Below are 10,612 nucleotides of genomic sequence, written 5' to 3'. Positions count from 1 at the left end.
GCTGAGCCCTCTATGGGCTCTGAGGGTGGGTGGGGGGCAATGCTGAGCCCTCTATGGGCTCTATGGGGGTGGGGGGCAATTCTGAACCCTCTATGGGCTCTATGTGGGTTGGGGGGCAATGCTGAGCCCTCTATGGGCTCTATGGGGGTTGGGGGGCAATGCTGAGCCCTCTATGGGCTCTATGGGGTGGGGGGCACCGTTCATCCCCTTCATCCTGTGGGGAGGGGAAACTCGGCGCTCCCTGGACGGGACGGGACGGCGGCCAACGTGGGAACAGCGGATGGGATGCGGGGCTGGGGGGGGATGGCTGTATGGGCAGTGACATCAATGGGGGCGTCAATGGGGATGTCAATGGGGAGGTCAATGTGTCACCCCATAAAGTGAACCCCGAACCCGGTATGAACGGAGATCCCGCTGTGGACATCAATGAGTCACCCCCCCATAGAGCGACCCCCGATCCCGACTGTACCGGCAGCATCACTGGCGGATCTCAGCGCGGACACCGACGGGACACCCCCCCCCCCATAGAACGAAGCCCCGAAGTGCGGCGGGGTCGCCGGTACCGACACCGGGTCCGTCCCGGTGCTGCCGCCCCGCACTCACCGAGCTGCCCCGCGGCCGGTGCCGGTCCCAGCACGAGGCAGCGGCTCAGCAGCACCACGAGCATCGTCCGTCCGCCCGCCCGCATCCTCCCGGTTACACCGACACCGCCACCGCCGCCACCGGCAGCACCGCTCCGCCCCTCATCCCCTATTGGCCGCCGCCCTCCAGCCCCGCGCTGTGATTGGCTGTCCTCAACGCCACTCAGACTGAGCAGCGCGTGTATCCCACCAGCAGGGGGCGCTCGAGAGCATGGCGCGTCTGAGCGCGACGCGGCCCCTTTAAGACAGGCGGCGGCCGGAAGTGCTGGCGGCCGAGGCCGCGGCGCTCATTGCGCATGCTCCGCTCTGCCCGGCCCCGCTTCCCCCACCCCTCCCCCCCTCCGCTCTCATCCCCCGGTCTCGGGCTCACGGCGGTAAGGGCCGAGCGGCGGCGGCGCTACGGGAGCCGGGAGGGGACAAACGGCGGCGGGGCGACGGGACGGGGCGGGGCGGGGGGGGGCGTGCGTGGCGCCGTAAGAGTGCCGCCGGCCGGCGGAGACGGGCGGGCAGCGCTGCAACTGCGGGGGGGTGAAGGGGGGGGGGTGCGGCATTGCGTCCGAACCGGGGGGGGGAGAGGGAACGGGGGGGAGAACACGCCCCTCCCACGGGCCGACACGCCCCGATCGGTCCGATCGGTGCCCCCCCCCTGCACCCACCCATAATGGGCATGGAGCGGGGGGCAGCGGTGTTGGGATGGGATGGGGGTCATTGGGAGGATACGGTGTGGGTGTGGGGGGCTATGGGCTGTGAGACCCCCACACACATCCCCATTGCAGCCATTGGGTGGGCTGAGGGATGAGGGAGGGTCCCACCCGGCTCTGAATGAGATGGGGGACACAGGGATGCGGCCACGGCTGCTCTCATAGCGTGGTATTGAGCTGCATGGGATGCTGATGGGTTTAGGGCCGTATAGGGTTTGGTCCCATGGTATTGGGGGGCTCTGGGGGGCAGCTGGGCATTGGTCGTGTGCATTAGACCCAGCACAGAGCTGCTCCCACTGCAACAAAACCACGGCTGCTCTCATACCGTGGCATTGAGCTGCATGGGATGCTGATGGGTTTAGGGCCATATAGGGCTTGGCCCCGTGGTACTGGGGGACTCCAGGGGGAGCTGGCTATTGGCCGTGTGCAATGGACACAACCCTAAGCCCAGCCAGGTGTACAGCACAGAGCTGCCCCCACTGCAACAAAACCACCTTTGTGCTTTGCTACGAAGCAGCCTTAAAAGCACAGCCACCACTGCTCCAAACCCCGATCAGGGCAGCGTGATCAGGGGCTGTCCCAGCAGATCCAATGGGGGCTCAGAGCATCCCTGTTGTGGGATCTTTGCTTTGGTTGCCACCTGATTGCATGGGATGCTCCCAGCGGTGCTGCTCGACTTGTGTGTTCATTGACAGGCACCTGCTGGCTCTGGTGGTGAATTTCAAATGCCTGCTTCCATCCTTCAGGCTGCTCCGCCAACCGTGTGCTGCAGTGGGAAAGGGGGATGATGCTTACGGGGTTCTTTTCCCCCTTGGCACACAGGCTGCGGTGCACAGGAGGCTGCTGCAGTCCAGCCCCCCCCCCCCCTTCTGCTTGCCCCCCTCTCTTGGGCTTCATGTGAGAGATGGCGAATGCCGAAGTGAGCGTCCCGGTGGGTGATGTGGTGGTTGTACCAAGTGACGGTAACGAAGGGGAGAACCCGGAGGATACCAAAACCCAAGTGATCCTTCAGCTCCAGCCGGTGCAGCAGGGGTGAGTCAGGCACTGGGGTGATGGGGTGGGTTAGGGGGCTGTGTGTTGGGGGGGGGGGGTGGCTGCAACTGGATGTGTTTTCCAGCTCTGTGCCAATACGGAGGGGAATAAACCATCTGCAGCCTCACCAGGTTTAACTCTAAAAGGGCTTTTGTGTACGAGCACTGCGGAGCCTCCAAGGGCTGAAATCGTCCTGCTGCAAGGTGCCATCCCTGCGTATTGCAGCTGCGTGGCTTTGGGAGCAGGGAGTGAACGTGGGGCAGCCCAGCCCCGTGTGTGTCCCTTCCTTGTCACCTTTTCTCAGCCCCAGGTGGGGTTTTGCAGCATTGCAGTTGGTTTATGTGGTGGGCTTTGGCCCGTTGTGTTCAAATCTGCATGCACCTCTGTGCTGGTTTATTATTGGTCTTCTCAAATGCAATGATGCCAGAGTGTTGGGGGGGTGAAATCTTGCAGCACTCTAAAGCAGCTCCCACCAGTATCTTCCTATAGGATTGGAAATACACCGGCTCTGGTTTTTATTTGCAGAGCAGGGTTTGCTGTGGGGCTGACAACAGCGCTGTGTGATCAGCAAGGGGAAGTCAGCGATGCTACAGAATGTCACACAGGGTTGGAAGGGAAATCCTGGGCCATTGAGCTCCTCTTCCTGTTGTTGTGGTGACTGCTTGTGGCAGGAATCAAAAGGAAAAGGCCGAGGGAAGCGTCCTGCAGGGCTGTGTCGGTGGTGCTGGCAATGCCTGTGTCAGTCCCTGGGATTGTTATAGTGCCTTTGTGCCAAGAAATGACTGGGATTGGAACTGCATCAAGCCTAAAATGCACGTCCCTCGAGGAAAGAAACAAGCCAGATTTTAAGCCCGGCGCCATGAATCTTAATTTTCCACGAATCTGAAGTTTCCATGATTTGAATGGCTTGTTTATCAATGCTCTTCCAACAGGATTTACCAGGAGGGCTCAGAGGCGAGTGCTGCTGTTGTGGCCGTGGAAACACACACCATACACAAACTAGAGGAAGGGATCGGTGAGTGGCTGCGTGGCGTGGGCACAGTCCCTGCTCTGCAGGGCTGAGTGGGTGTCCCTGCTTTGTGGGGCGTCCCTCTGGCTCTGCCCCTGCAGATGGTGTTCCCCAGGCTCTTGCTGTGGATGCGGGTGCAGGGTCTGGGCGTGCTCTGGGATAAGAGAGCTGTTATTGCTTGGGCTTGGAGCTGAGATCCTGGCTATCATGCAGTGCATGGTAAGGGCTCCCTTGGGGTCCTGGGGAGCCAAGATTTTGCTGTAGCCTTGATGTGCAGACACTAACAGCTGGGATGAGGCCTATCAGGGTAGCGGCTGTATCTGCACTGCGCTCTGATTGCTGTGCTATGCAGAACAAATACCTGTACGGGTTTGGGTTGAGCATTCCAAAGAGCTGAGGCTGGCTGTGTGTGCTCCCTGCCCTCCTGAGGAATAGTGGGCAAAGCCTCCTGTCCATAAGTGCTGGATCTTCACTGGTGTTCTGCTTCCTGTGTAGCTGGGGCTCTTTTGGCACTGTTATCTGACAGAGTGGAGAGCTTCTGATGAGCAAATAGCTGATATCTCTGCTATAGACACCAGAGCTCTGAGAAATCTGTGTGTGCTTCAACACCTGTGGGCTTTCAGCTCTCAATATATGGGGTTTCATTTGTTCCTTTCTTCCCTTAGACCCCAGCACCATTGAAACAAACGAGGAAATTGAGATTGCTTATCCCATCACCTGCGGGGAGAGCAAAGCCATCCTGCTCTGGAAGAAGTTCGTCTGTCCAGGAATTAATGTCAAGTGTGTAAAGGTAATGGAGGTTTCGCAGCAGATCCCTTCTCTGCTCTCCAGGTCTGGCACTGAATCTCTATAGCACTTCCTTAATGTTTGTGTTTCATCTGAGCCTTGGAGCTGAGCGACTTTACCTTTGCATTGTGCTGGATTGTCAGTGCTGGAGTTGTTTTTAGTGTGAGGAGGAGGGGAAGAATGGGTTGAGGGGTGAAGGCCCCATTCACTTCATATTTCTTGGCTACTGCTTAAAGCAGAGTTGTATTTGGCTCTCATTGAGGGACTTGGAGCTGAAGGCAGGAATGTGTAGTGAGATCTGCCAGATCTGCCTTGTTTCTTTCCCTTGGTGTCCTGATACTCCACTCCTGTCAGCTCCTCAGTGAGCAGGCTGCACCAAGAAGAGGAATCGTGCTGTTACCTTTTCCCATTCAACAGCGTGCTCATATAACAGCTGATGCACTGAGGCTGAGTCACAGGGCTCTGCAGTGAGAGCACTCCAGGGCTGACCCTCACCAGGAGCTCAGGTGCTGGAGCAGGATGGAACAGATGCCCAAATGGATCCCTGTGAATACCAAGTGTCTGCTGGTCGATTTGATTTCACAGGATGCTCCCATAACGATCTCTGAGATGACTGTACAGTCTCACAGAAGGAGACCATTTGGTTCATGCTCTGTTACAAAAGCCTGCAGGGCTGTTCCTGGCTAGGGCTGTGTGGTTTGAATGCCAATGACTGGCAGGCTGTCCTTACAAACATATCCATGCTGGAGTTTGATCATTGATGTGCTTAGGCATTCAAAGCTGGTAAGAAATTGAAAGCAGCTTCTCCTTCTGAGCAGAATTAAGGGCTTAGGTGAGCTGGGCTGGCTGTGGTTGTGTCCCCACAGTTTTCAGAAGCAATTGTACCTTGTGTTTGCTGAACCTTTCTTTATCTCATTGTCAGTTCAATGACCAACTGATCAGCCCGAAGCATTTTGTTCACCTGGCTGGGAAGTCTACCCTAAAGGACTGGAAGAGGGCTATCCGTCTCGGAGGAATCATGCTGAGGTATCTGACTTGCTCACCACTGTGATCAGATGCAGGATCCCAAGCAGACATTATGTCAGGAGATCTCCTGGGGGCTCCTGTTCCCTGCCCAGCACCTGTAGGGGAGAGATCTTGGTCTATAGGGGAGGATTCTTCAACCTGAGCAGTAACAGCCACACCTGGGGGAAGGAACTGGGGGTGTGAAGGGGGTGGCCCATAGCTGGGGATGTGTGTGAAGCTTGGGGTTGGTTTGTGCATACCTGAAACCTCCACAGTGTTGTGTGGAAGAATGGCACAGGGTTCCCCTTTCTCCGTCTTACCCATGGTCAAAGTGAAATACTCTCTTTCATCTCCAGGCTGAGCCCCTTTAGCTGACTCTGATTCTCTCCCATTCCCTGCACAGGAAAATGATGGACTCGGGACAGATTGACTTCTACCAGCATGACAAGGTTTGCACCAACACGTGCCGAAGCACCAAGTTTGATCTCCTGATCAGCAGCGCCAGAGCACCGATGCCGGGGCAGCAGAGCGTGGTGCAGACCCCCACCTCAGCTGATGGTAGGGCTTATAACAAAGGCATGGCATGGGCTAACACTAATGATTCCATGCATGCTGAGCTCAGGAGCTGCCTGTTCCACGTCACCTGGAGATCAGCATCCTAAGAGATAAGGGCATGTCTGAGGTGCATTGCACTCTGTTGGTGATGCAGAAGGAGAGAGGTAGCTGGGCTGAGGCCTGTTCCCTACCTCTGTTCTGATCCCTTTCTCCTTTAATACTAAAGCTCCAGTTTGTTTTTTGGAAGGCATGTGGTTTTCCCTTCAGAAGCCCCAGAGCCTTTCACAATCATACTTCCAATGAGAAACAGCATTACTTGCTTGTAGCTGATTTGTTTGAAAGAGGCCAGGCAGAACCAGCCTGGCCATGAAAGTGAAAAAGAGCCTGAGATGGGTAGTGGGGTGGAAAGCCAAGCAGGGATTCTGGGCTGGTGCTGCAGAGAGGGCTGACGTTGCCTGTCTGGCAGGGAGCATCACCCAGATCGCACTGTCGGAGGAAAGCATGGAGGAGGGGATCGAGTGGAACTCTGCTCTGACAGCTGCTGTCACCATGGCCACTGAGGAGGGCATGAAGAAGGACACGGATGAGATCTCAGGTAAGCTCTGGCTGCTCCTGGGGTGTTTTCTCTCCCTCTGCTCGTGTTTTGAAAATGGAAATCCTGGAAATGAGGAGAGCTGAGGTAGTGCCGGAGCTGTCCCACTGTCCCTTGGCCATCCCAGGATTTCCCAGGGTCCTACCACTTGCAGGCAGTGTGAAACTTCAGCCTCGACCTTGGGGGCTGATCCCTGAGATCAGCTGCTACCGGTTACAGTGAGGATTGTAGAGTTCTTGTTAATTTAGAGGATGTCTGCCAGCCTGGAGCTAGACTGAAACCATCAGTGAGCAGAGTCTTGTCAGTACCCTGTCAGCCCTGGCTGTGCTTCTCTGGCTGCAGCACTTTGCATTCCCTCTCAGGATCAGTACAGAAGCTGAGGAGGGATTTCCTCAAAGGTTTTAAGCTCTGCATCTTGGAAAGATAAATAGAAGCAACAAAATGTTGCCTTGGAGCTCTTGGTGCTGTTTGAAACCTTGTTAGCAAGTTGCTTCCTGGATCTGTCCACCCCAAATGATCAAATTAGAAGTCATTTTATAAAGTTATTGCCCAAAAGCTCAGTGCCCACGTTATAGGTTTAAGGTGGTCCTGTGGGGAAATGTCAAATGCTTGTACGTTTGACTTCTGCCTTCTCTCTGTGCCAGAGGACACGCTGATGTTCTGGAAGGGAATAGCTGATGTGGGGTTGATGGAGGAGGTCGTGTGCAACATCCAGAAGGAGATAGAAGAAGTGCTGAGAGGCGTCCAGCAAAGGCTGGGGCAGTCTCCCTTCCAGATGACAGGTAGGTGATGAGCCAGAGCCTCCATCGTGGGGATAGATGCTCAAAAGGGAACTGCAGGCAAACGAGTGAGAAGAGTCCAGCCATGGCGTGGTGTTGAGTTGGGATGGTGAGTTCCCTCCTGCTGGCTGAGCTCTGCAAGCTGAGCCTGAGCATGGTCTCAGCCTGCCCAACCATGAGGTGCATTCATTTACCCCACTGTGACGCAGAAGGACTCAACGTGCTCCATGGGATGACTGTCCTCATCTCCAGTTCCTCGTTAAAGCCTGCCTAGATGTGCTGCTTGGTCTGGAGTTACTCAAACACTTTTCTCCATGACAGTGTGAACTTAAACATATCTCACTGTCTCACTGTCTCACTGTCTCGTTCTGTCCTCACTTGTTTTGGGGCTGAACCTGATGAGGGAACTGATCCAGGTTAAAAATAGCTTCCTTCCCCCTTTTGAGGCTTATTTCTGACTTGTATCCATTCCCTAATCCAGTTCAGCTCATGGCCCTGTGAGCACAGGGTTGACAGCACAGCTTGTTGATGCTCTAGGAGAACACCCATGCCACCTCAAACTTTGTTTTACTTGGGGTGTTTTTTGCTTCTCAGGTAGCTTTGGGCTGGTAGATTTTTGTGTCTGGTAGGTGGCAGCTTTTGGAAGCTGCAAGTGATTGAAGTCAGTGGATTATAATAGAAATTTTGCACAGCTTTTGGTGGAGCTGGCACATGAGTGACACCATCAGCTGCATGGGGTGATGGTTTGTAGGTGGAGATCTGGTTTGTATCTGTGTGACTGCAAATTGTGCTTTCATTTTGCAGCAATTTTGAGCTGCTTGGGTGACACATCTCTCTTTCATTTTCATTACCATGTGAATGAATGTATTTAGCCCTTGGATGTCTGAAGGATGAAGGAGATGGGTCTGCCCTTGTCAGCCAGCGCATGTGGAAGAACAGAAATGGTTTTATAAAAAGCAGCAGAAAAAATCTTGCTCACAGCACCTTTTGAGTTCCTGCCTGAGGCCCCCTGTGGGATTAGGCACTCACTGCCCTGCAATTCCCTTGCAGATGCTGCAGTTTTGAACAACGTTGCTCACACGTTTGGCCTGATGGACACAGTCAAGAAGGTTCTGGACAACAGGAAAAACCAGACAGAGCAAGGAGAAGAGCAGTTTCTTTACACGCTTGCAGGTAGAGTCAGTGCCCTGGCTTCTCATCCTCTTGCCACCCTTGGGAACCAGTGTGACCTTTCCTCAACATAACACCTAATAAACCCCATTTGGGTTCTTGTTCAATCCATGTAGCCCTCAAACAGATGTACCCCAACCCCTTTCCGTCCTATAGCTTGAGTGGAACTTCTTGTATCCTTTCTTAGGAGAGACCAGGTGCTCTGGGCATTCAGCAGCCCAAAGTAGGGGCCGTGCCCTTTGCTGCAGCATGATCTGATTCAGCTGGCATTAGCAGATAGGTGCTGCTGCTGGCTGCAGTCATCTGAGCTGCTGGCAGTGCAGTGCTGCACCCAAGCTAATAAAACTCTTTGTCTGTATGGTGCTGAGCTGTCTGCTTGTCTCGGCGTGGAGCTATCTGGTGTCTCACATGGTTTCCCCTGAGCTGAAGCCAATAACCTGACCTGGATTCCCCAGAGCTGCTTGGTGGATGTGTCTCCCTCCTGTCTGTGTCCTGTAGGACCTGTTCTTATCTGGGGTGTCCTACTCCCCTACTGCCCTGGATAAATGAGATTAGTGTGCTGCTTTTGGCTTCCAGTGTTGACACAGATGAGAGTTGAGGAGGATGTCTGAGCTGACCCAGGCAGCTCTGCTCTTTGTTCCAGGTGCAGGGCTTGGCTTCTGGGGGACCCCGCTGTGCCCAGTCACCAGTTCCTGCTGCCTGGAGGGGATGTCCATTCCCTGGGGGTGGGTTTCCCCTGGGGGCTTGTCCTTTTGGCAGTGGGAATAGCTGAGTGCTGTGTAGCAATGCCTGCTCCTCCTTGGGTCAGGCTGGCTGTTGGTAGAGGCACTGGGAGCACTCACAGCCTGCTGCTCCCAGCCCCACTCACCACTTAGCTGTTCTCTTTGCAGACCTGGAACGGCAGCTGGAAGAGCAGAAGAAACTCGCCAAGGACCAGAAGGCCAAGTCCCAAACCATCCAGAACGTGGTGCTGATGCCCGTCAGTGCTCCCAAACCCCCCAAACGACCCCGCCTGCAGCGCCCAGCCTCTGCCACCGTCCTCAGCCCCTCGACCCCCATCCAGCAGCCTCAGTTCACGGTCATCTCACCCATCGCCATCGCTCCTGTGGGCCAGCAGTTCTCAGTGGGCAACATCCCAGTGGCGACCATCAGCCAAGGCTCCAGCCCGGTGACTGTCCACACTTTGCCTTCAGGCTCTCAGCTCTTCCGATACGCCACCGTGGTGTCCTCCTCTAAAACCAGCTCCTCCGACACCGTCACCCTCCACCCGTCCTCCAGCCTGGCGCTGCTGAGCTCTGCTGCCATGCAGGATGGAGGCGCCTTGGCCAACGTGGCAGCCGTGGTCAACCCTGTTGAACTGGTGGCCATGGAATCAGGCCTCACCTCCACCATCCAGGCCGTGGAGGGCACCTCCGATGATGGGCAGACCATCATTGAGATCGACCCGGCGCCCGACCCCGAGGCGGATGCGGATGAATCAGAGGGTAAAGCTGTGATCCTGGAGACAGAGCTGAGGACTGAGGAGAAAGTGGTGGGAGACGTGGAGGACCACCAGCACCACGTGCATAACGTGGAGATCGTGGTTTTGGAGGACTGAGTGGGAAAGGAGTGCATCAGTTGGGAACCCCTTTTATTTTGGGCTTTTTTTTTGTTGTTCAGCATACTTTCCAGCCACCCCATTTGTTTCCATGGATATTTTCACTGTACTGTATATATATTATATATATATTATATATATATAGTTTTTTTTAAGAAACAAACAAACAAAAAAGCTGGAGAAACTCGTGAGACCTGGAAAAGGCTCCTGCCTCTGCAGAGCAACTGAACTATGACTGCCTGCTTGTAGGGTCGTGGAGAGACTGGATCTCTGCTGCAAACCCCACTGGGAGGGATGGGACGGGGCTCTCAGTGCTGGGAGGTGCTTCTGCCCCGATGGTTCCATGGCAGAGAGACAATCCAAAGTGCTGGTGGCACAGTGGGAAGGGATGGCACAGGTACCTCATTTGTGTTGTTATTTTTGCCCAGGGAAGGGATTTCTTTTGGACTCTTCACTGTCACCTCAGCTGGGATTTTTTTTATTATTATTATAATTATTATTATTATTATTGTTTTTGCTTGGGGAGGGGAAGAAGACAGAGATCCTGACTCGGCTGTGTTTTCCTCCACACACGTTGTTTTTATATCTCTGGGGTTTTTGTATTTCTTTGCTCTCCCTTCCCATGCCCACATCTACCAGCTGCAAAGCCCCGGCCCCATTCTAGGGCTGCACTCCTGTCCCCTCCAGCACTTCTCCCCTTCCCCTCTCCCCGCCTGGCTCAACTCGGTGCTGCAAAGAAAACCCA

The 10,612-nt window shown here is 54.9% G+C and overlaps 2 protein-coding genes across 2 annotated transcripts in view; one reads left to right on the top strand and one right to left on the bottom strand.

The window, feature by feature from the left end:
• LOC107323809 (discoidin, CUB and LCCL domain-containing protein 1-like) overlaps positions 1–688 on the bottom strand; it is a 6,885-nt gene extending 6,197 nt beyond the window's left edge. The window contains exon 1 of the mRNA XM_015883206.1: positions 604–688. Within this exon, the coding sequence (XP_015738692.1) occupies positions 604–688 (85 nt within the window). The remainder of the gene's footprint in view (positions 1–603) is intronic.
• A 586-nt stretch (positions 689–1,274) lies between these two features.
• On the top strand, positions 1,275–10,603 carry GMEB1 (glucocorticoid modulatory element binding protein 1). Its single transcript, XM_015883719.2, has 9 exons — positions 1,275–2,374; positions 3,307–3,389; positions 4,049–4,173; positions 5,092–5,195; positions 5,578–5,732; positions 6,196–6,324; positions 6,966–7,103; positions 8,151–8,273; positions 9,161–10,603. Exons 1-9 carry the CDS (start codon positions 2,247–2,249, stop codon positions 9,865–9,867), a joined length of 1,692 nt encoding a protein of 563 aa, XP_015739205.1. The 5' UTR covers positions 1,275–2,246; the 3' UTR covers positions 9,868–10,603.
• The last annotated feature ends 9 nt before the right edge of the window (positions 10,604–10,612 follow it).

The sequence above is a fragment of the Coturnix japonica genome, chromosome 23 (assembly GCF_001577835.2).
Source record: "Coturnix japonica isolate 7356 chromosome 23, Coturnix japonica 2.1, whole genome shotgun sequence".
Taxonomy (NCBI): Eukaryota; Metazoa; Chordata; class Aves; order Galliformes; family Phasianidae; genus Coturnix; species Coturnix japonica.
Note: the sequence above shows the minus strand (reverse complement) of the source record. Positions and strands in the feature narration are given on the sequence as shown.